This window comes from Podarcis raffonei, chromosome 1 (genome assembly GCF_027172205.1).
Source record: "Podarcis raffonei isolate rPodRaf1 chromosome 1, rPodRaf1.pri, whole genome shotgun sequence".
Classification (NCBI taxonomy): domain Eukaryota; kingdom Metazoa; phylum Chordata; class Lepidosauria; order Squamata; family Lacertidae; genus Podarcis; species Podarcis raffonei.
The window spans coordinates 103304297-103328662 of NC_070602.1; the positions used below are offsets into that span (position 1 = coordinate 103304297).

General features: G+C 41.4%; 1 protein-coding gene across 47 annotated transcripts in view; it reads right to left on the reverse strand.

The window, feature by feature from the left end:
• The window catches only part of NEB (nebulin), a 161676-nt gene extending 138735 nt beyond the window's left edge, over nucleotides 1–22941 (reverse strand). For 46 of the 47 annotated variants that reach the window (XM_053406843.1, XM_053406835.1, XM_053406916.1 and 43 more), the window contains exons 1-16: nucleotides 22843–22941; nucleotides 22092–22188; nucleotides 19278–19338; nucleotides 13420–13461; nucleotides 9176–9385; nucleotides 8451–8558; nucleotides 7298–7402; nucleotides 7005–7109; nucleotides 6788–6892; nucleotides 6266–6370; nucleotides 3723–3827; nucleotides 3451–3558; nucleotides 2567–2683; nucleotides 731–832; nucleotides 536–643; nucleotides 344–448 (exon numbers count right to left, since the gene is read on the reverse strand). In XM_053406843.1, the coding sequence (XP_053262818.1) occupies nucleotides 344–448; nucleotides 536–643; nucleotides 731–832; nucleotides 2567–2683; nucleotides 3451–3558; nucleotides 3723–3827; nucleotides 6266–6370; nucleotides 6788–6892; nucleotides 7005–7109; nucleotides 7298–7402; nucleotides 8451–8558; nucleotides 9176–9385; nucleotides 13420–13461; nucleotides 19278–19310 (1458 nt within the window). In that variant the 5' untranslated portion in view covers nucleotides 19311–19338; nucleotides 22092–22188; nucleotides 22843–22941. The remainder of the gene's footprint in view (nucleotides 1–343; nucleotides 449–535; nucleotides 644–730; nucleotides 833–2566; nucleotides 2684–3450; nucleotides 3559–3722; nucleotides 3828–6265; nucleotides 6371–6787; nucleotides 6893–7004; nucleotides 7110–7297; nucleotides 7403–8450; nucleotides 8559–9175; nucleotides 9386–13419; nucleotides 13462–19277; nucleotides 19339–22091; nucleotides 22189–22842) is intronic. The other variant, XM_053406851.1, reaches the window with a different exon arrangement.
• Nucleotides 22942–24366: the final 1425 nt, after the last annotated feature.

Consider the following 24366-nt stretch of genomic DNA (forward strand, 5'->3'; position numbering starts at 1 on the left):
AACAGACCTTTGATTAGCAGGATGAATATTTCAAAAGAGGGAAGAGCACTTATCTTCAGTTCTGTGAATTATTAAAGTCAATGATTGATGCAATTAATTAGTACTTAGCCTAAGCCTGATCTTTGGCTTGTGTATATATGTTAACATAGATGTGTATTTGTTAATTCATCTGTGTTTTAAATTGTGATTTACACATTTGAAATGTTTCATGCTTCCGGAAAATCTGTAAGAAATTTTAAAGGAAAACACTTCAGCTCCTTCCATGAAGTCCTTGAAATTCCTGATCACGTAGCATAAGATAAGATAGGACAAAGGTGAGATCCCATAGGAAGCAAATACTCACATCTTTGCACTGGTCTAACTTCTTCATGGCTTCATATTCTTGAGTTATGGTCTGAGGGAAGTAGCCCTTTCCCTTGTCCTCTTCATAGTCGGCTTTGTAGTTTTTCTAGGAAAGGTCACAAGGGATCAATAACCACCAGAAACTTCATCTGAACAGGGGAAGACAGCATAAGGAAATGGAATCCATACTTACATCACTCTTCATGGCTGCAACTTTCATGCAGTGTGTTTGATATGGGTCCTCAAAGGTGCCTATGTAGCGGCCCAAGATATTCTGCTGATATCCCTCTTTATATTTAACCTGGAGGACAAGTGCCGAAAGTCATAACAAACTTACCAGATTATGGAAGTCTCATTGGGACCACTATTTAATTGCTGCCATACTTACATCGCTGAAGTTTTTCAGAACGTTGTCGATCTGATATTTGGGAGTGTCACAGTAATTAATGCTGGTTCCTTTCGCTTTTTCATATGCTTCTTTATATAACCTCTGCCAGGTGGAAGGAAAAGCCATATTGTAAAAGACCCCCATCAAATAGCATGATTCCCCCTACTCATCATGGTGCCATTAATTTAGCAAGCTTGGGCTGCCTTAAATTTGCTGAGAAGGGATATTTGGATTCAAATGCACATTTTTTTCTGACCCAGGATGGTAAGAATTTAGGCAGAGCCTTGCTGGATCAGACCAAAGAACCCTGTTTGCAACAGTGGTTAGCAGAGATGCCCTATAATTTATTTATTTGTTTGTTTTATTTAATTATTATTGGTAGTAGTAGTAGTAGTATACCCTACCCATCTGGGTGGCTTCCAGCAAAATATTAAAAATACAATAAAATGTCAGACATTAAAAACTTCCTTAAATAGGGCTGCCTTCAGATGTCTTCTAAAAGTCAAGTAGTTTATTTCCTTGACATCTGATGGGAGGGTGTTCCAAAGGAAGGTCTCCATTACTGAGAAGGCCTTCTGCCTGGTTCCCTGTTACTTGCCTTCTTGCAGTGAGGGAACCACCAGAAGGCTGTTGGAGCTGGACCTCAGTGTTTGGGCTGAACGATGGGGGCAGAGATGCTCCAGGTATACTGGAGCCGCGGCTGAAGCCACTTAGGGCTTTAAATGTCAGCACCAACACTTTGAATTGTGCTTGGAAACGTACTCGGTGTATATGGTCTCGGCGGCCACTCCCAGTCAACAGTCTAGCTTTCTGGATTAGTTGTAGTTTCCGAGTCACCTTCAAAGGTAGCCCCACGTAGAGTGCATTGCAGTAGTCCAAATGGGATATAACCAGGGCACGCACCACTCTGGTGAGACAGTATAGGGCAGGTAGGATCTCAGCCTGCATGCCAGATTGCCTCCATGGACAGCTGAGAGTCCAAAATAAGAACCAGAGTGCGCATCTGGTCTTTTTGGGGCACGGTTACCCCGTTCAGGACCAGGGAGTCCTCTACACCTGCCCTGCCCCTCAAGAACAATACTTCTGTCTTGTCAGGATTCAGCCTCAATCTGTTAGCCGCCATCCATCCGCCAAATGCCTCCAGACACTCACACAGGACCCTCACTGCCCTCATTGGTTCAGATTTGAAGGAGAGGTAGAGCTGGGTATCATTTGCATACTAGGTGGTGGACACCTAGCCTAAACCCCCTGATGATCTCTCCCAGCAACTTCATGTAGATGTTAAAAAGGATGGGGGAGAGGACAGAGCCCTGCGGCACCCCACAAGTGAGAGCCCAGGGGTCTGAACACTCACCCCCCCCACCGCCACTTTCTGAACACGGCCAAGGAGGAAGGAGCGGAACCACTGCGTAATAGTGCCCCCAGCTCCAGGCTCCTCTAGACTGTTCAGAAGGATGTCATGGTTGATGGTATCAAAGGCTGCTGAGAGATCCAGCAGAACTAGGGAACAGCTTTCACCTCTGTTCCTATCTGTCCATGAAGGCAACAGACCTCTCTCCACTCCTTGTCCTCTAACTACTAGCATTCCAAAGTATCTGAATCTGAAGGGCCCATTCAGCTATTGTGGCTAACGATTTTGATAAGTTATTAATCAGAGGCACATTTTTAATCAATAAAAGGTTGTTAGTCAGTTGATCTAGCTAACTTGCAAAGTAAATCCATAGGCTTGCAAAGCAAATCCATAAAAAGTGTCCTAATTCTGAATAATGAATGGCTACAACAAACTATTGATTGGTCTTGGCCAAAATTATCCCTGGAGAAATGAACCACACTTACATCATTCACAAGATTTCCAGCAGCTTTCAGATGTTTAAGCAGTGGGTTCTCTGTAGCTGGAAGCACATTATAATCTGTAGAAGCCTTGGATTTTTCGTAATCTTCTTTGTATTTTATCTAGCAAAATTAAGAAGAAAAACACTCACTTTTCCAAACTTGTGTACTTTGAGTCTCTTAAATTCCTGGTTGGCACTATTTATAGCGTTGCTTATCTTTCACTTCTTTTTATAAAATATGTTTGAGGAATTTACTTAGCTTCTTCAGCGAGGGAAAAGTGCAAAACCAAGACTCTTAAGAAATTTAGTGCCATTTACAGCCAACAATTGGCATTTCTTCTGTGATTCAAGCAGCTGTTTGTGCTCATCTCATGTGATGCAAGTAAAATGTGTTATACCTGCAAGGGATGCTCTGTGTGTGTGTGTTTAAAAAAAACTCTTTTCAGGCTGTATTATCCATTGTGCTGAAGTTATGCTATAGAATCTGAGAAAGATAACAACGGGCAAAAAAAATGTATTGTCAGTGCCCAGTGTCTTCAGTAATACTAAGAGCCAAGAGAGTTGCCAACTACTCAATGTTGCGGAGCCCAGCAGCAAGGTGACTTTGACCACAGAGGCAGATTAAGCAGCTATTTGGGGCAGCACAATACAAGGGGAGACCACGGAAGCTGACCTTTCTGCATGCAAACAGAGAGCCAATCAAGAATACTCCGCATTCCACCTAAGGCAGCAAAAGGCCTTGAACATGTTGAAAATGGATGCAATATTCATTTCACTTGCAAAATAACGGGAATAACAGTGGATGCCTATTCAAATACGGATTGGGAAATTGCTAAAGTATTTCAGAGAGGGCACAATCTAAATAAGTACTGAGAATATTAAGCATACCTTACTGGCAGCAATTCCAGCTTTCTTATTAACTGCATACTCTGGTGTTTCAGTCTGCATAAAGTAGATTTGGTCTTTCTGATTCTCCCAGTCTTCTTGGTATTTTCTCTGTAGGGAGCAGAAAATACAGTTATACTCAGTTCAGTAAAATACAGGTCTAAGTTGGAATTTAACTGGGAAAGGAAATGAGAATCTAGAAAGCAGCACGGAAACGCAATGATCAAAGCACAAAATCCGTACTCATTTGCTGAATTGCAATACACTTTCTTTACCGGGCTCAAATTATCAGCATTCATTCTGGCAACTGCAACATCATAGCATGGAGTTTGGCTCCATTTGCCCCTGATCTTCTTGTCATAGTCTTCATGATAGTTGCGCTGTAGAAAACAAAAACAAATATTGAACTGTGCACAGCCAACTAAAGTAAAGGAATCACATCAACTCCTATAATATGTTTGTTTCTTCACAGCTGCTATGAAACTGCTATACTTTTCAACATCCCCTTAAATGTTTCCCATTTTCGTTTTTACTCCTGAGCATTACTGGGAGGTGAGGGGACTGCAACTTGAATTTGTATAGAATTCTCTCTCTCTCTCTCTCTCTCTCTCTCTCTCTCTCTCTCTCTCTCTCTCTGCTTCATTGGTTTAAAAAACTGTGTAACATAAGTAATCAACAGAAAGGGAAAACAAAAATAAACATTCATTCCATAGTTGGTGCTTGTTGCATGTAACAATTTGTAGTTGGATTCAACATGATCTCCGGTCCCCCCATTGTGGCTCCCAAATTATATTCTTTATCTGCACGCTAAATTTTGTCTCCTCTAGGTTGTTTCAATTACATTAATTTTATAAGATTCCCCTATTACATGCAGAAAGTCAATCCAGATCTGCCAACAGATTTATATTTTTGCAATGTCCTTTTAAATAAACTCTGTATACATCCCACTCCCTATTGAATTTTTCATCGGTAACATCTGGGAACCTTGCTGATAATCTGGCTAGTTTTGCATATTCCCTCAGTTTGTTTTGCCAGTCTAATTTGGATGGGAGAGCTTCTCCTTTCCAACCTTTTGCAATTAAAATTCTGGCTGCATTTCATGTATGCTACAGTAGCAACCAGAATTTGTATAGAATTCAATCAAATCTTCACAGTAATGTAGAATCTATACACCTGTTACTGGCCCTAAGATAACGAATCACAATAAATATAAAACATACCCCTTATGGAACAAAAGGCTACATAGACGTATGAAAGTTTCTCATTAATTGTATGTGGTGGTGCTGACAGACAGGAAAAAAGGGGGTCACCAAAAACCCCAGGATCTCATAGGAACATAGGAAACTGGCTTATATGGAGTCAGACCACTCGTCTATCTAGCTCAGTTTTGTCTACACTGGCTGACAGTGGTTTTCCAGGTTTTCAGGCAGGGATCCCAATCATACCTGGAGATGCTGGAGATTGAACTCAGCAGGCAAGGAAGATGTTCTACCATTGAACTACAGCACTTTCCCACTAACTCAATTATCTTTTATTCTCCCACCACCAAAAAGCCTTGGTTTCCAAACTACTCTCATTAATCTTCCTGCCCTAGACTTCTGGTCTGTGCTCTGTTCCTTTGGTTGCCTATCCTATCCCTAAAAGGTATGTTTGGGGAAAATTAGAGAGACCAGTAGTGAGATATATTAAAAGACATTCCATTAAAGGAAGAGAACAATGAAAAATGCAGCAATTCATGACTAATGTAAATGAGGGGGTCAGACATTATTTTTGTTATCACAATCTGCTTTGGTTCTGAGTTTCATTTACTGGCTATTTACAACAAATTACACGACCACATTAATTTCATCCCTCTTCTTTCCATCGTGGTACTAGATTAATTATACCTAAATATCAACTTTATTAGTCATGCTTCATGGTTGTGGAATTCATCAGTTGTGCAATTAATTCAACGCATGAAATCAGATATGGGCATTCTGTTTGCCGTCACATTTCCCAAGTCTGTGAAGCATTATTTTGTATGGAAATGGAATGGAGAGGCACATTTATTTTTATTCTTTTAGCATTTTAGGTCTCTTCAGCAGAGGTTTCCTAACTGAATTACCTCACACAAAAGATTGCCTAATTTGCCTTTGGTCTGATCCAGCAAGGCTCTTATAATGAAGTTGAATGGTAAAATATTCAAGAGGAAACGCTTATTCACACAATGTATAGTTAAACTATGGAATTCTCTGCCACCAGATGGCCACCAACTTAGAAAGATTCAAAATGGGATTCGACCAGGGTTTCCCAAACTTGGGTCTGTTTTTGGACTACAATTCCCATAATCCCTAGCTAGCAGGACCAGTGGTACTATCAAACACGAATCAGATGGGTAGTTTTTTTTTTAATGCTTAATATAAATGAGAAAAACCCTACTAGATCAGATCAAGTTCTCGCAGTAGTGAATCAAGGCTGGGTACACACCATTACTTCCTTCAAAGCATCCTGGGAACTGTTGTTTGTTTGGGGTGCTGGGAATTGTAGCTCTGTGTGGGGTAAACTGCAGTTCCCAAGATTCTTTGGTGATAGTCATGTACTTTAAATATATGGTGTATAGACAGTCCATGGGAAGCTGGCAAGTAGGACCTGAGTACAATAGCAGTCTCCACTGATGGAAAAAGAGGGTGGAAGAGAGGGAGAGGTAAGATTCAACAGGAAATCGAGATGGGGCCAGAATGACTGCAGAAGGCCACGTGGTAAGCATAGCTTTGCCTTTTACAGCACTTGGTATTTTCCCTGCCCTCTATGCTAAGAATTAACCCTACAGTATACTCACATCACTGAGCTGTCGGGTCACTTTCCTGGCAAGCTCCACATCAGGTGGGTCTGGCAGAGAAGTGTATTTAGCTTTGCGTTCATCGTGCCCCTTTTTGTAGACAATCTGAAATAACAGGGACAGACAAGAGCTGCTTGTTTCAGCAAGGAAGACATTCACTCTTGCTTTCTCTTAACACGGCTATTCACAGAGGAGCTAGCTTGCACTCACTAGTAAAATAAAGGCAATCAAATTAGCACCACTGCTCTATAGTGTTTGGCAATCCTAAGCAGGTTTACTCTGAAGTAAGTCTCAGTAATGTCAGGGAGCAAATGTGCTTAGGATTGCAGCTGCATGCTGCTTGAAGGACAAGTTGTTATCCTTACATTTCAGCTTAGGAAGAAAATACCCACCCACACCCTCATGCTGACTAAAATATCTTAATGATCCTATCAAGTGTTTGCCGCCTGAAGCGTGTTAAACACGGACTTCCTTATCCAACAACACAGGTCCACAACGCACTAGCAGGATCTCAGTACTTACATCACTGAGGGACTTTTGCGCCTGTGCTACTCTCCTTAGTTCGGGGCTGTCGTCATAAGGGTAGAATAATGCTTTGTCCGCTTCCCAGTCTTCGGTGTATCGTTTCTTAGAGAAAGGGAAGCAATAACAACACGTTCCATTTGGGAAACATAAGCTGAATGAAGGAGGCACCAAATGAATGGGGAAATAATTCAGGGGCTTTCGGGGCCTGGCCTACCTTGCTGTACATTTCGGAAGCTTTTACAGCCTGCACAAACTCGGGAGCATCAGGGGGGAGCAGGTACTTTTCCTTATTCTCTTCCCAGTTCTGTTTGTATAACACCTAGAGAGACAAACCGGCAAGGTTAAGGGAAGCACCTCTGTTTGTTCACCTAAAGCCTATGCTCTGGACATTTACAGCCAAATATCCCCTAAAGAAGAAGAATAAATTCAGTGGTAGCTTCACAAATGTGGAATTTACTCCCCAGAGAGATTCACCATATCTGCCCCCTTCCTGTTTTTCGGACTTACCTTGCTAACTTGCTGGGAGACCTTCTTTGCGTGTTCTATGTCTCTTGCTTGTCCATCCACGTGACAGTTAGTCTTTGCCGCTTCACCAGCCATGCGATATTTAACCTACAGAAACCACATATACAGAATAGGGAACCCATAATTAACAGCATATACAACAGATACATGTGTCTAGAATAACACTGCAAAGGTAAAAAGCTCCCTGATACCAAGATGAGGGATGTACTGAAATTAAGTTGGTTTTCATTAGGAATTAAAGTGTTATGAGACTGATGGAAGTCCAAAGAACAAAAGAATATGAAAAATGAAATACCTAAGAAGTGTTAGCTTCTTAGGAAAACAGACGATATATAAGAGGTAACAGTTTAAAGTGTATGTATTTGGTTTGCAAAGTCTTAGTTTAATAATGAATGAATTAACGCTGTTCCATCTATGATTTTTTCTTATCTTCATTAAGATTTAATTGTATTAGTTTATGTAATTTATTTAAATTTCTGATTTTCTTTCTTCTTTTCCTTTTCTTTTTTTTCTTTGTAACCTTTTAAAATTATTTTTCTTCTTTTCACATTTAAAAGTTTTGATCTGTATGTATTTGCAACATAACTCAATGAAACAAAAACAAAAAAACAGATACATGCATCACCATGTTTTACGAGCGCGGACATTTTAAGCAGCTGGAAATATCGACTTCCAACTATACCATTAAGTGAAAGTGGAGGCTTCATCAGAGATGCCCAGGTATAAATGTGCATCTCAATGCAGGTGAGTAATCTGAGTGCACATCAGCACCCGTCCTGTGTTTGCCAATCTTGGACCACAATGCCTCAATGCCCACATTTCCTTTATTGAATAAGAACATGTGTATGTTTGTAGGTGGGTAGGTAGGTCTGTGGGTGTCGCTGGTCAAAAAAGCTATTATTCTTCCCTCCTTGACTCACAGGTATCTAGGCGTTTAACCTGAATCCTAGAATTTCTAGCTTGATGCCGAGTCTGCATTTTGCTATGCCAAGAATCTTAGCAACATTTCTTCTAAGGTTCCAGATTGGCTTACTGTAACCTTATCCGTGTGGCTCCTGCCTTCCTCGCTAGAATTAAAATAGCTTCAGAGAGGCACAGCTCACTGCTTAAATGCTCTGACAGCCCTGGCGCTTACCTCACTGAGCTGGTCCTGGGCTTTCTTGATTCTTCGAAGTTCAGGGGTGTCACTTGTGATTGCATATGGCTTCCCTCTCTCCTTCTCAAACTTCTCTTTGTACTTGTTCTGGAAGGGAAAACAGAGCAAAATGAGGACAGAGTCAACATGCTATCAAGCTCTTATTGTGAATCCTCTGGAAACTGTGATGTGGAAGTACTTTCATCTGAAGATTTTAAGTGGTATTTATAGAGACATTCTATGTACCCCTAAGGAGAGAAATACAAGCCTAGTGTGAAAGATAGTTTAAAGCAGGAAGAGGCGACCTATGTCTTCTATTTCCCTAAGTAGTGCTCTGGGGAGCAGAAATTAATTTTTTTCATCAAATTTTAGGCTTTATGGCAGGGATGGAAATGCTGTGCGGATGCCAATATTATTTTGAAATTAGCTCTGTGGAGGGTAGGCCAGACCGCCTCCCTCCTTCCACACACTTAGAGTGGATAAATCATGGTTACCAATATTTACTACAGTGAAAAGAACAGGTGAGCGTCATTTGTAATGTTGTTAGCTATAATATTCATTAAAAAAAAACAAGCAAAGATTTCTAAATTGAAAACAACTGAGATATTTTTTAAAAAAACCAACCATGTACAACGCAAATATAAAACCTCTGAAAGTTTGGACTTAGCCAAACTTGGGACTCAGTTGCTTCAAACGGGAGATGTTAGAAACAACTTTTGACTTACGTCACTGAAGAGCTTTTGCATTTTCGAACTGTGATCCAGGTAAGGTGTCATAAACTTTGACGTGTCCACTTTTTTCCGTACAACCTTTTTTCTGACAGGAGGAGAGGCCTTGTGAGCAGTGTCCATGGTTTCAGTAGTATGCTTTGTAGTGGTTACCGTGTGAGGACCAGATCCAGTGGTGTATGTTGTCTCCGTGATCTCCGTAATTATCTAGGAATGTGGGGGAAGTATTATGGGTTTCAATTAGCACTTTGGAATAGCTGTAGAACCTTTTATTACTATCATCACTTTATGGTTTAATATTAAATTTGTTAGTCGCTTTTTCTCACCCAGGGCAACTCAAAGCAACTTGCAACCAACCAAACTTTTATCTCCTATTCATTATTTTTTTTTAAAGTTTCTATAATATACAGTGGCCTGGTCCTCATGTCACATTAAATTATAGTTAGAACAAACCATGGTTTAATGTAAACAAGCAGTGTGCTGGCGCATGCTGCTGAAATTAAAGGTGTTGCACTCAGAGGTGGAGCTAGCTGCTCCGGCCCCCGGAGTGGCACACATGCTGTGCACCTGGGGGTGGGGCCACAGAGGCGGGGCAAGCGTCCATGGGGGCGGGGTGAGTGTCTCAGGGAGGTGCCACCCGCAGGGAGCGTCCCAGGGGGCAAGACACCCGGGGGGGTGAGCGAACGGTGCATGGCGGGCTGCTTCCTGGGCGGGAAGGAGGGAGCTGCGCCGCTTTGTCAGCAGCCTTCCTCCCTTCCCTCTTCCTTTTGACAGCTTGGGGGAGGCTCCCCCGCCCAGAAATAGCCTGGGAGCGGGGGGCAATGGCACACCACCCACCTGTGACTCCCAAGCCTCCCCTGAGCTATCAGGATGAAGGGGGAAGGGGGGAGAAGGCCACTGGCAAGTCGGCGCAGCTCCGCCCTTCCCCTGTCGGCTCATAGTAGGCTTAGGAGTCATGGGCAGATGGAGTGTCGAATGTCACCCCCCCAATGATGACACCTGGGGAGAACCACCCCACCGCCCCCTTCCTCCGCTCCTGGTTGCACTCTGCCTTTACTTCTACTTCCGTCATGCTGCTAGGGAACAAACCATGGTCTGGTGTTTGGTTTACCCCTAGTGATTTGTCTGGAGGAAAAGAAACCAAAAGTGCAGTTTTGGACTACACAACAAGCCCCATCGTGACTCACTTCCCAGTAGTGCTGCAGGAGCAGGAGGGGAGCGAAACATCCATGGTTTCATATTTTAACCATGGTTAAAATAAGGTTAAGACATTATTTTAACCATGGGTTAATGTGATATGTGAATCAGGTCACTGCATTTCAAGATCAATGCAAGCCAGATACACATGGGCTTGTTCAGAAAGAGTCTCTAACAGTTTTCATGCATACTGCAAAACAAAACAAAAAGATTAACCCTCACCCCAACAATGGATTGTACTGACTGTTGTTTGCACCATTTCCTCACAAAATATAAAATAACTTAATGTACCTGTGTGGTGGTTGAAAGGACTTACTGAATTAACACATTTGGGATAAGTCTTGTAAACAGCTTTCCTAGGCTTGCCATATTTCAGAAAGTGAAAATCCGGACACAAAAGTTGTTCAGCGCTTTTTTCCCCCCCAAGATAAAATAAAAATAAAAATTGGCAAAAAAATTGGCAAAAAATCAATGTTACCGATGTGGACTGCCGTAGACCCAGGTTTCCATTTTCAATGGACAGCTCCCAGCCCTAGCTTTCCTCTCCATATGCAGCATGGAGTAAAAATCAAAACATGCAATTGGACTAATTAGGGAGTGGGAGGGCAGATTGGAGGGGAGGAATCTATGGTGACCATATGTTTGGGATAGGGCATTAGGCCTACAGAGGGCAGTCCTTTGTTTGAAGACCTGACAGAGGACATTTCTATCCATTCCATCTGTGGTTTAAAGAAAGACCTGTGCGGAGGGGGAGCATTAAAAAGACCATCACCAGTTAGCTGAGGCTTCCTCAAACTCAGCCCTCTAGATGTTTTTGGCCTACAACTCCCATGATCCCTAGCTAGCAGGACCAGTGGTCAGGGATGATGGGAATTGTAGTCTCAAAACATCTGGAGGGAAGAGTTTGAGGGAGCCTGAGTTAGCATCTGCACAGGTCACCCGGTCACAATCTTCCCCACAGTGGTGAGATATTATTCTTTTCTATTTAAATTGCAGTAATTATTTTTTGAATTTGCATCAAATTTACACACATCAATTAGCAAATGCAAATGTTACGCAAATAGGTGCCCTTTTGCCCTCTTTTATGGTGGTGCATTTGTTCTTTTGTAGGGAGATTTATAAGTGGCCACCCTATCCGGACAGTGTATTTACAATAGCTTTTGTAGGGTCAATTCACTCAGAAGCTGCAGAATCTATCACCGTGACTGCAGAGATCAGTGCTAGAATTTTCAGGGTATTCACAAATATTTGGTTCACATTCTGTGTGTGAATGTGTCAAGGGGGACTCCTGGGAAGCATCAGCCATGAGTTAGCAATGCTGCGGTGCAGGACACAATGAGGTATGACACTGCAGCCAGATGGGCTGGGTATAAATAATGAAATTATTAATATTATTATTACATTGGGCCCCCCAATATAAGTCCCCCTTATTATATTAACATGACACACATCACCCAAGCTGTTTCCATGAGAAACAGCTTGGCTGTTCAAAAGGTTGACTGTCTTCTAAATAAAGGTTTCTGGTTCTTCACCGCCGGGGTTGGATTTCACAAGAGTTTTTCACACCACCATTGCACACAGAGAACTCCCACTGACGTCAAGAGGAATTTTGAATGTGGATCAGTGATGGGGTAGGCTCAGAGGGCAGAAACACTCTTAAAACTCTTATACTTTGTAATAACCTTTAGTAAGATTAAAATGAGTGAGATTACACCAGACTACGTGATCAGAGAATCGCTAAACAAGAATAATCAGTGTCTCTGCAAGATGTATATGAGGTCATTTTTTAAAAAAAATTGTATAAGGCTCACTTTACTTCATAAAACTGAAGCAGCATATATATAATTTACCTGAAAGTGATAGATATATATAGTACACAACATATTAGCTTTTTGTTGTTCCTTAAACTGATACTCATGTTTTAAACATGGTTAGATTTAAACCGCAATAAAATAAATTTCAGAAATTATTTTAAGTATCTATTGTTAAACTTTTTATAAAATACTTTTTCTAAAAGTGACAACCCATCATAGGAAACAAAAATAACCTCGGTGCAGCTAGCAGTGGATTCTAAAAAAATGTCTGCTTTAGGATAACATCTCAGGCAGATTCAACCAGCCTGTAAAAGCTACAGAGCTTTCTGTAAGTGGAGAAATTTCCATGCATATTAGCTTATTTTGTGTTCTTATTTTATAGATTCTGTTTTACTTGCAGAACTCTACCACCCTCTCCAGTCAGATAACATGTTACTGAAAGCCTGAAGAAATATTTCATCTGGTAAAGATTTAAAACAGAAACATTTGGAGAATCGATTAAATCAAATTGTTTTTATAAATTCTGCAGTAATTTCATGAAGATGCGCCATCACATAAACAAGAAACAAAAGATAGGAATGCAAGATTGGGGTGTGCATGATGAAAATGGATGACACCACACAATGAATGGATACAGGACTGATGTGTACAGGTATAAAAGTAGGCAGGAAGAAGACTTTGGTACATCTCTTATTTTGAATCTATTCCATTCCTCTTTTAAATGACATTTTTCATTTCGTGGTTCTTAAGGAATACTGTTCACTGTTCTCTGTAAACTGAAGCACCGCTATCATTATATCAACGTGTGAGGTATAGTCATAACCACTAAAGCCCATGAAATATTAGTTAATGATTTTTCTGGGATGCAGATTGTACTCTGAATCTGCATCCATCCAAAGGGAAGCAAGAAAAACCTCATCTAATAGCGTACAAAGCACTGAGCATAATAACAACTACAGGAGCAAAAGAATACAATGCCATTAGAGCCCTTTGCAAATTAATGCCATCCACACAGCATCAGAGGAGAAAAGTACTTCTTTGAATATTGTGTTAATATTCTGCATTAATAATCAAGCCATATTTCTTGATTAAGTCATTGGTCACACAGTTCTACGGGGTACTGGATGAATTTCACATCCTAGTGGATTATTATGTGGGAACACATAAAACCCTGAAAAAGCATTAAAAATAACGAAACAAGGGGTTTGCGCATAAAGCAGAGGCTTTTACCTCTCCCGGTTCACCCTCAATGACCTCCTCTTCAATGTAGTACTATAAACAAAGGAGAGACCTTGTTATTTTTCACAATATCATTCATAAAGAGACACATCTTTTCCTTTGACTCAAAGAATAAAAATTAGGGCTGAAGAAATGTTTTAGTAGTAGAGGTAATGTTCTGCTGGAAAATTCTTGAAGATTCCCACCAGCAAAGGAACAGGTGAAGGTTTACAAAAATTCGTTTCACTGCGGCAAAGAGCAATTCATGAGCATAAGTAGGTTTTCAAGGTCAGATCACCCTCAACAAATATGCAAAAGGCTGTAGCAAGTGTGAAATACCTTGTCTTCCAGCAGCTTAGGTTTTGGACACTGTACAGTGCCCCATCTAAGGACCCAAGACTGTATACCTCTAGCTACACTTGCAGAGTTTCCTATACACATACACTCAGCTGAAGCCCCATTTCCCATGGGGTACTAGTTTTTTTAATGGGGAGGAAGATGTATTTCACAGAAAGATTCAAATGTTAGCTCTTGGAAATAGTCAGAAAACATACCAGCAGGTTGCACAATTAAAGTTGGTTTAGAGCTCTTGAACCACAAACTCAATCCCTTTGCCCCAATTGATCTTTTTTGTAATAAAGAAATTGACAGGAAAGTGCACTGGATAGTGTGAGATAACCCTTGTTTGATGCAATGTGGGTCAACCTAACCACAAACAAATCAGAATGAATGTTCAGTAAATAGCTGGTGTCATCTAATCTCCCTGCAAACAGTCAGGATGAATGATCAATGAGCCTAAAGGTACATTCGTACCTTTGATTCATTTCTTCTACGTCTGTCGTGAACTAATCTCATTAATACTCCATGAAGTATCCAGTATTGCAGCTGGCTATGTCAGGCCTGAACTGAGTTCCCATAGGGATCAGGGACTCATATTTCATATGGAACAAATGCAGTATCTGCAAAGGTTCAGCCTTAACATCTATTTGCCAGCCCAGAAATAAAAAGGATGAGTTAGAACTGGTATTGGGGCTTGCCTACTCCACTTCCACCTTTTCCTTAAAATGACCCTCTGGCAAAACCGATTGCTGGCAAAGGTTTTAAATCTGGAAACTGCAATAACCATTGAAAGGCCCAAATCAACATGTTGACTTCATGAGGAAAAGGGTATATGGTTGATCTCCCCTAAGATTAATCATGTATCTGGAGTATTCTATTGTCCATACAGTGAAGAAAGAATCAGGCCCCACCATGTAAAATTTAAGCATTATATCCTTACTGCATAGACTTAATAAAATAGAAACCATGGCCTCCAGAATCTTGTTAACTTAACCAAATCTAATCACAACTTCTAGGCAATCCCCATGGAAATGATCCCGATAGTAACATGCCCAAATTCCTTTAGTACTATCAGTATGTCATTCTTCATGCTAAAGAGCTACCCTAAAACTGTGAGAGAAATCAATTAGCCAACAACTACTCAAAGCTTACCCAGTGCAGATTATGCAGGTCCAAACTCCTATTCATGTGAATAGCTCTCTAGTCTGCATTTTCATTTGCATTCCATAGTACCAACATAGAATCAGAGTAGTTTGGAGTGTGGACTCTCACAAATGCAGTCAGTCAAGTATGTCCAAAACTGAACAAAGATCCGAAAGAGCCAAAAATGCTTAACTGGAACATGTTTTTGTCAGCAACCCTAGGACTGAATTTGTTTTATTGTCGCAAGCGTTGCTGATTTATAACTTCTGTCTTGGTGTATAAAATCCAATTTGTATACATATTGCTGATGGGCCTGCTCTAACTCTTAAAAGATCCTTCAAAATTATTTCCCAAAGCTGATCCACAACATTATCAAGATAAAACCTATCACTGATAGTGGCAACCAGCATCATCTGAGACATTTGAGTGATAGGGCTTGCATTAATCAACATCTCAGTGCATCTCAGTTTCAAACTACACTCAGTATCACAAGAGTGTTCATCGAGAATTACCACACATCTTTAAATTTATTCGTATAATTTCATGTATGGTATATTCTGGTGAAACTGAGGCATAGCTGATATACTATAGATGACGCAAGAGCCACTATGATCTATTTTTGTATCTCTCATCCACAGTATGACATGGTCACCCGCATTTAAATTGATATAGATATAAATAGATTATTAGACTTGTAGCTAAGTCCAGATGCCTCTCTACTGGGCTATACTTGCTCTCAGTATTATAAATCGCATTACATCAAACTGAACATTCATTATTCATTATTTGTGTCTTATGGATTGTCAATTTATGAGTGATTTTCTATTGTTGATTCAATTGGTTTGTATGCTTGCTGCAGCCAAATGTATAGGTTTATATGCTGTGAGTTTTTATTGTTTTTTGTTCTTCTTTGATATGGAAAGTCTTAAAAAACTGATCTTACAAGCCCCCCCCCCCCATAGAATATAGAGCAGGGATGGAGAATCTCAGACTCGTTGTCCAATTATGACCCTTCACATTTCCATGGACCACATTAGCCCAAGGCGAAGTCTGAAGAAACTGGCCACCTAAAGGAAGAGTCCACCATTGCCAACACCAGCAGCTGATGAATGCTTTTGCAAATAACTTTGTTCCAGAAGAAAAATGTGCTTGTTTCCCAAGCTGCAAATGCCACCGTGTGCCTGGGTGGGTTACAAGAACAGACGGAGTGAATTCTCCCCCTGGCTTTTTCTTCACAGCCTGCCAATGGTACTTGGCAGTAAGAGAGAATGTAGATGGAGAGAGGGGAGAGAGCTTCACTGTGTATGCATGTGCCTGTAGGAATGCTGTACTAATTCTATTTATAAATGAGAATATATGCATAGGCATGGGCATTCATAAGCAGATGTGCATGTAGTTGTCAGAGAGCTTGTGAGAAACTACCGTATTTTTCGCTCTATAACACGCTCCCAACCATAACACGCACATAGTTTTTAGAGGAGGAAAACAAGAAAAAAAATATTCTAAACGAAACAGTGGATGTATGATTTTTGTGGTTCATGCTGTGGCCACAGACATGTGATCTGACGGTGAGTTTGGGGTAGCCCAATGCAAAAATCATGAGGATCCATGTGGATCCGTACTTAGTAACCACGTTTTTGCACCACTGCGGCCCCAGGCAACAGTGGGTGCGTGATTTTTTTGGTGCATGCTGTAGCCATGGACATGCTATGTGATCTGATGGTGAATTTGGGGTGACCCAGTGCAAAAATCCTGAGGATCCATGTGGATCCGTGTTTTGTAACCACATGAATGAAGGAACTGTCAGTAATGTATGATATCTCCAATACAGTGATGAAGGAAGAGGGGGGGAGCTCACACTTGTCCTAGGCAAAGCAGCCAACTCCTATAGGCCTAGGTGCCTTCACCCCCCCATTAAATATTTGAGGGAGTCATCCCCCATCCCCCATTGTGGTATGTGAGTGGGGCTTACCTGGCTGTCCCCCCAATATTTTTTGAAGTTGGAAGAGGGAGGGAGGGAGGGAAGGAAGAGAGAGGGGGAACTCACATTTGTGGAGCTGCCTCGCCTCGAACCGGAGCAAAAAGAGGAGGAGGAGACTCAGGGACACAAGCCTTGTAAGCCGCTTTGTTTGAATTTACCGGTGAGGTGCTGGGGGAGGGACGGAAGGGGATGCCCTCTTTGTCCCTCCTTCCGGCTCATTGTAAAGAAAGCAGAGTAAGAGCCGCTTACATTTGTGTAAGGGAGAGCCATAGAGCAGGCAGACACTGAGAAAGAGAGGCTGTCTCCCTTTCCCCACCTTGGCTTTTACACACTGCGCGCAGCTCTTGCCAGCTTCCAAGCGCCCACCTCGCCAAAAAGCCATAGAGCAGGCAGACAGGAGAAAGAGAGGCTGTCTCCCTTTTCCCACCTTGGCTTTTACACACTGCGTGCAGCTCTTGCCGGCTTCCGAGCTGCCTCCCTTCTCCCACCTCCCCAAAAAGCCATAGAGCAGGCAGACAGGAGGAAGAGAGGCTGTCTCCCGACACTCAGCTGTTGCTCAGCTGTTGCCGGCTTCTCAGCCAGCCAAGCGGAGGAAGAGAGGCTGCCGAACAGCCAGCAAGAGCGGTTCCTCCTGCCTGCATTCGCTCCATAACACGCACACACATTTCCCTTTACCTTTTAGGCGAAAAAAACTGAGTGTAATGGTGCGAAAAGTACGGTATATGTGTGCCATCATAGGAGCACAACCATACGTTTTTCCCTGTGGTCTACTGGCCGGCTTCAGATTGGTAGCATAGGCCCTTTACTAAGAAGAAAGGTTTCCTATGTCTGACCTACAGGTTCTGCATAAACCAGTAGAGCCAGATGTCCCAAACAAAATGTTCATGCAAAGAATCATCCATGACATGCCCTTGGATTTTGGCTCCTGGAGAGCAAATGCTTCATTGCTCAGCAATATGTTAAATTTGTTTCTGAACATGAATCTGTTTCGCCCAGAGTTAAAACATGAGAGTAATGTATAACTGGCAAGCAATGATGAAGACCAGAGCTATTTTTAATGTTTCTGGAAAGGGCTATGCAGCTCTAAACTAATACCAGATGCAATTGTTGCCATTTTATTTATAATGTTTTAGTCCAGCTATGAATATCTCAAGAAAGATGGGGGGGAAAGAGAGACAGACATCTGGAGAAACAAGCCCACATAGGCACAATTCAAAGTCAATTAAAAATGACACTGTGAAATAAAGAACAATTATTAGTCTAATGAGAAACACACAGTGATGAGAGAACAGACAGGAATACCAGATATTATGACATGGAAGGTATGAATATGTGAAAAAATACAACAGCTTTTGCCACTGCAACAAAGGAAAATATTATGGTCAAAGATACCCTTGATTGTGGCACTTGTCATCGATAACATACAATAGATAATACTATTACAGCAAAATTGACTGGCTTGTATCTAAGTCATATGCAGAGTAGACACATTGAAATAAACTTGAGTTAGTCATGCCCATTGATTTTGACGGGTCTACTTTGAATATTACATAGTTGGACACAACCCTATAAAACCTTTATACAACATATCCAAACTCACAGTCAATATGTACAGTGAGCTTCAACCGCCAATTGTTGGCACGGTGTGGGTAGTGGTCATGGCTCATATGTATTAGATGACATTGAGTCAAAACCACATAGGAAGCTGTCTTGGCCCATTGGCCCATTGAGCTCATTTATTGTCTACGCTAGCTAGCCGTGGTTTCTCTAGGGTTTAAGATAGGATTATTACCTGGAGAGGCCTTGAACCTTGAACATGCAAAGCACATGCTCTACCTCTGAACTATGTTTCCTTTCCCAAACACACCCATTGAGAAAACCCAGTGATTACAAGGAGTTTGCATATGGGTGTTGTTTGCAACTCATGGCTGGGACTTGATTTTAAAAAGCTACATAAAGATCCAGGAAGCCCTTGATAGGCAGCCACAATCCTGCTGCCTATGAACAAATAGCCATGGCCAAACTAGATCACTGACCTTAATGTCCATTCTGTTCAATAATAATATCATTAAATAATGGGAATTCCATGATCAACTACATAGAACTTTTCCAAATATTTAACTCAGATCGAAGGCTAAGGGTTGGTGAGGAAACCAAGATGGGCATCATTGCCATCATTTTCTTCTCATGCTGCATTTTCTTCACAGCTGCAAGAGGTCAGCCATATACATATATACTTCTAAAAATGGCCAGTCAGAATACTGAATCTGGAGACAGTCACATTTTAGAAGCAGTAATCTCAGGTTCTTGGCTTGCTATTAGTTGTTGGTATTTCCTCTAAGCAATAACTTAACCCACATTTCTCGAGACAAAAGAATTCAGGAAGTCAAAATGTTTGGGGTCTTACCTCCACAACCTCCTCATATTCTTCTTCTTCCATCTTTGCAGAGTGTTTTTCCCCCTACTCGCTGGCCACAAGAGAGGTGGAAAAATAAACATCAGCGCAATGAACTCAATGCCACAGAGCATTAGCAATCAAAGAGAGGCATCCAAATAATGTACCCATCAGCGCAAGGATTTACCCCTGTCCCCCTCTTCTCCTCTTGCACACCCTCTAAATCTCTTTGAGGGGTTTCCCCCAACCCCTCAGAACAGATTTACAGGGCACACACAAGATTAGGAGAGGGGGAAGCTCCATTGCACAAGTGTAAATCCTTGCCTGATGAGACTTGTTAGTTAGATACCACCCAAAACTAGGATATGCGTGGATTTTGTTATGCTGTTAAAATATCATAATAATATAAATATACAGCATCTTATGAGAGAGAAAGGAAGAAGAAAATATGGTATCATTGCAAAAAAAAAAGTTACTAGTTAGGTCCCATGTTAGTTCTACTCATAGCGGACCCATTAAAATGAATGGGCGTGATCAATTTAGGTCCATTAATTTCAGTGGGTCTCCTTTGAGCAGAACTTGGTTGACTGCAACCCAATATTGCAAAGCATTGCAAAGCATCTTTCTGCTTAATTTCCAAACCATACAATTACCAACTGTCTTTCCAAAACTATATAAAAGAAGATAATTGTTTTTAAAATTAGACACTGGAGTGCCTTAGTTCTTCCGTCTATATAATTTTCTCAATTACAGCTATATCCCATAGTCTATATCAGCACTGGGCAGAAAGCATATCAGATAGATCTCTGGGTGATTTGTAGTAGATCGGCAATGGTTTTTGATACACAATGGTTCAACAACAGCAATAACAAAGTTAGTCCGTCCCCCGTCCCCCTGCCAAATGAGGTGCCTGAAATGAAGAAATCTCATCAGGAGGGGACTTTTGTGCAAATGGACTGTGAGCAGTTTGGTTTTGGTACTGAAAGCAAATTCCTAGACTTAGAATGTACGCTCTGTCCTTTCATTTGAACAACATGGGAGGAATTCAACACCGTGCTAAGGCGATTGTTCCATCAAGGCAAGCATTTTGGCTTGCCAGACAGAACAACCCCCCTCTCTCCCCACCCCCTACACACTGTTCCAAGGGTTCTCCCAATTTTAGGGGTTCAGAGGAAGGAAGCCACACTGTGGAAGCAGAAGTCCTTGCACAGGGTTTCCACTGACACAACTCATTAGTTTAATCCCACCCTATATTTTTTGCATATGGTTGGTAGATCTTGGGTTCTAGTAAAAAGAAAAAACCCAACACACAGTGGACCTCATATGCCTGAAGTCTGCCCACCCCAGCTCTAGGCAACCAATTTTTAATTGTTGAAACTCTGCCCTCTTTCCATACATCAGCCTTGCATATTTCTGATGCTACTAAGTTGAATTATGAAAGTTACCTTTCACTTTTTGGCCTATTCAAGAGTACAAGCAACATGGGATGGGGAAGGGGTATGTAGGGGACATGTGTCCCAAACATCCTGTGTGCTGCACCCCAACACTGGACAGAAAGATTCAAAGAGGAGTTCTAAGCACATAGAGCTAAATGCACTTAGAAACCTCCAACACAGTAAGGAACCCTGATAATGCAGGATTCCCAATCTCATCAAAGCTTTTAACTGCATTCAGTTGAATATAACTAAAAGCTTACTTCAGATCTTCTCCCTCAATTTTCAAAAGTCTCCTGTGAGTGTGAAGACACCGGGATGGGACTTGCAGATTTGATGCCACTGCCCTCTTCACTCAAAAGGGCTGCTATATAAGTCAGCAACAGAATTTCACTGTTCTAGTTAGTTAGGCCCAAGGTCACCCAGTGAGTTTCATGGCCAAGAGGTACTAGGTCCAACACTCTAACTGCTAAATCACACTGGCTTTTCTGGTGTCCAAACTGGAGGATTCTCCTAGTACTTAGTTCTAATCTATTAGAATGCCAGTAAGCAAGTATGTGGAGCTAACTAAGTGAATTCAAAATTGTGTCTATTTTCTTCTGTGACAGACATTTGTGACATGCAAAATAAGTCAGATGCTGTTATGAAGTAAGTTTCTGGCCAAACAGAGCACCCCATATAATAAATGTGATTCTATTTTGAAGAACTGGTGGGAAACTTTCAGTCACACCCGTAGCAATTCCCAGGCATGCATCTGTTACCTTGTGCAAGAGCTTATAGGAGAGAAACAATTGGCACCTCTCTGCTGGCAGCGGCTACCAGCACAAGACAAAACACCAGCAGTGGTTAATCCACATTAATCTTTTCTGGGTGGAAATATCACATGCAGTTCTGATCCATGGGATTACAGCCATAACGCTTTGAACTTTCTCTCCAGCAACCAGAAAATAAGTGTCACAGAACATGATTTTACCAGATGCACAGGATATAAATAATGATATTATTATTATTATTATTATTATTATTATTATTACTGAAATCAAATATGCTTGCTAAAGATTTGAGATGTAGGCCTTAAGAGTGGAGAACTCTCCTATCCAGTAATGTTACACAAGCTTAGAAAAAGCCTCCTGCCTAGTCACCAAGGGTGAATATAAGTCGCCTGCAGGTGACCAGCCAAGGCGGCTTTTCTAAACTAGAATTGGTCATTCTCTCTTCCCAGCTTGTTTCCTTCTTTCAGACCATCAATGCCACACCGTCATTTACATCAATATAAATGGCAGCCAATTTTTTTTATGAACAAATAACTTTTTGGTTTTACTTGCAAGGCTGTTTTAACAATAGTAGTCTAATTTCAGCACACGTGCAAATTCAGCAATGTATTTCAAATGACCTTAAGTTAATGAAGTTAACTTCTGTCTTCCCACCATTGGCCTTTAAGGATTGTTTGCTTCTGTGCCTCTTTTCTTTATGTATTTTTCCTCTCAAACCTGGGAAATATAAAATGAATGAATGAATTCATTAGAACTGTGAATTCAGCAGGCCCTGCGGTGCCCTGGGTTTGCAGCCCCTTTTTCTAATGCGGGCAGGACATGAAGGTTTGCAACAGCTGCTTCCTAGTTCAAATATATTTGCCATGTAAGTTAATACCTCAGAGCGATTGGCTGGTTTTGTTTAGCTAGCTAAACAGCAATTCCTTCTGAGGCAAGTGGCAATCCAGTACTGTGGGTTAAATATAGGCTCTTTAGACACTGTCCCTTCCTAGTGCCAATTTTCTTCAGTAAAGGTAGAATAAAATAAGATTTAAAAGTGGTGCCTCACCAACAAAACTCGCTAAAATTCTGAGGAAATAAAACACAAGAGCTACTTAAATAGGAGAACATTAATCTACCAAGTCCCTATGTTTTACCATCCCCAGATTACACAGCCAGGACCTCATCTCTCCTCAGTAAAACCTTATCCAATACAATCTCTTCCTGACTTGCCTCACTGAAAATAAACAGATGCTCGAAAAATAAATGTTTATTAGCTCTTATTCTGATGGAAGTCCCAACAGGCCACAAAGTCTTTGAAGAGACAAACTGGCTAGTTGGCCAAGATAAATTCTATAGAAAACAAAACAACATTTTAAAAAATGAACTTACCAGCAATATTTAAATAATTTCCTTAGCAGCAAAGCCTCTCCAACTGTCCTCCCTCCTGAGAAACGCTGGGCAAAAGCAGCATTCATCTGATGCATCAGCTCCTAAATTATGATGTTCTTGGGGCAGCCAATCAGATTCGGTCTCGATCAAGTTTCAGATACTAAATATACAAAGTGACCCTTTGGACGGCCACCTGTTCAGCAGCGCCACAAAGGAAAGCAGCACATACTTGCCATTAGTCTGATTTCTAACCAAAACATTACAAGAGCATCAACTCAGCCGAATTATGATTGCTGGCAAAATATGTAATATTACTGCAACAAGATATGAACAAAAAAAATGGGGGTGATATTGCAGGCGGGGAGCAATGCCCACCTAGAGAACGCTGTGACTTCTCTGGTCTGCATGGTTTGTGGTGGCATTCAGCCAAAGGCAGGGAGGAGTCCTAGGATTAGTCCATGAGGAGTGGGGTGCTTGGTACACCCTATTCACAGTGAAGGTGGTCTATTGAGGCAAAAGGGGTAGTGCCCTGTCAACCTCAGTCTACCCTCAGTCAGTCCCCACTTGCCTATCTTCTTGCTGCTTTCTCCATCCTTAGTCTCAGAATTGCCCTTTTGGGACCCAGCACAGTTCTCAGCCTCTCATTGGATCTGATCCCAGCTACTGTTGCTTTCTGCCCAATGGGCACCAGTCAACATGGCCTATTCAGCCATTCAAACGAGTGCTGTGCTGAAAATTACTTCTGCAATTTTTCAGCCACTCTCCATCACTTTGTAAGAAACATTGTTTTATTATGAAACAGGAGAGAAACGTTTGGTGGCATTCTTGTGGTTGGGGTGCAGGGTTTTTCTTGGTGGCCAAGGATACTTTTGAATTTCCTTTCTTCTGCAGTCTTCCCAGATGTCTCCATTCTCTGAAAACCTCATCTGTCAATTGTGCCCCAAATCTCAGACAACTGGGTGAGCTCAGGCCTCTGATGCTTTTCAAGAGTGAGTGCCTTTGGCAGACCATCCACAGAAAAGGGACTCGGCTCTATACATCATTTCATGCAGTGTGGGAGAATGATATAGGTAAGCCGATCAATACACCTAAACGCCTCTTCCTTCAACTACCCTCTCCCGAGCCTCCCCAACATTGGTGTGAAATAACTGCAGTAGAACCATTGTCGTCGTTTCAATATTTTATTGCTTGGTCAGTTTGGTTTTGAACATATAAATGTACATTCATGTCATTGTAAAGCTGAAAATCAGTAGTATTTTTTTTTAAAAAAAATCAGTGTGGAAAGTTTAAGGTAAAAGAAAAGGCTTCACTTAGAAAAACAAAACCAGTGACTGCTCCTATCTCAGGCACTGAATGGCCAATCACCCTGGCTTCACATACTTCCATCAAAGCTTGGGGATGGTGTCATGAAATATCTCCTGCAATGTGGAGGCAGGGAGTTCAGATCAGCGAGATGGCAGACATGTTTAATGGAAAGAAAAACACACACACACTACCCAAGCCGACTGCGAATATGAAGAAATT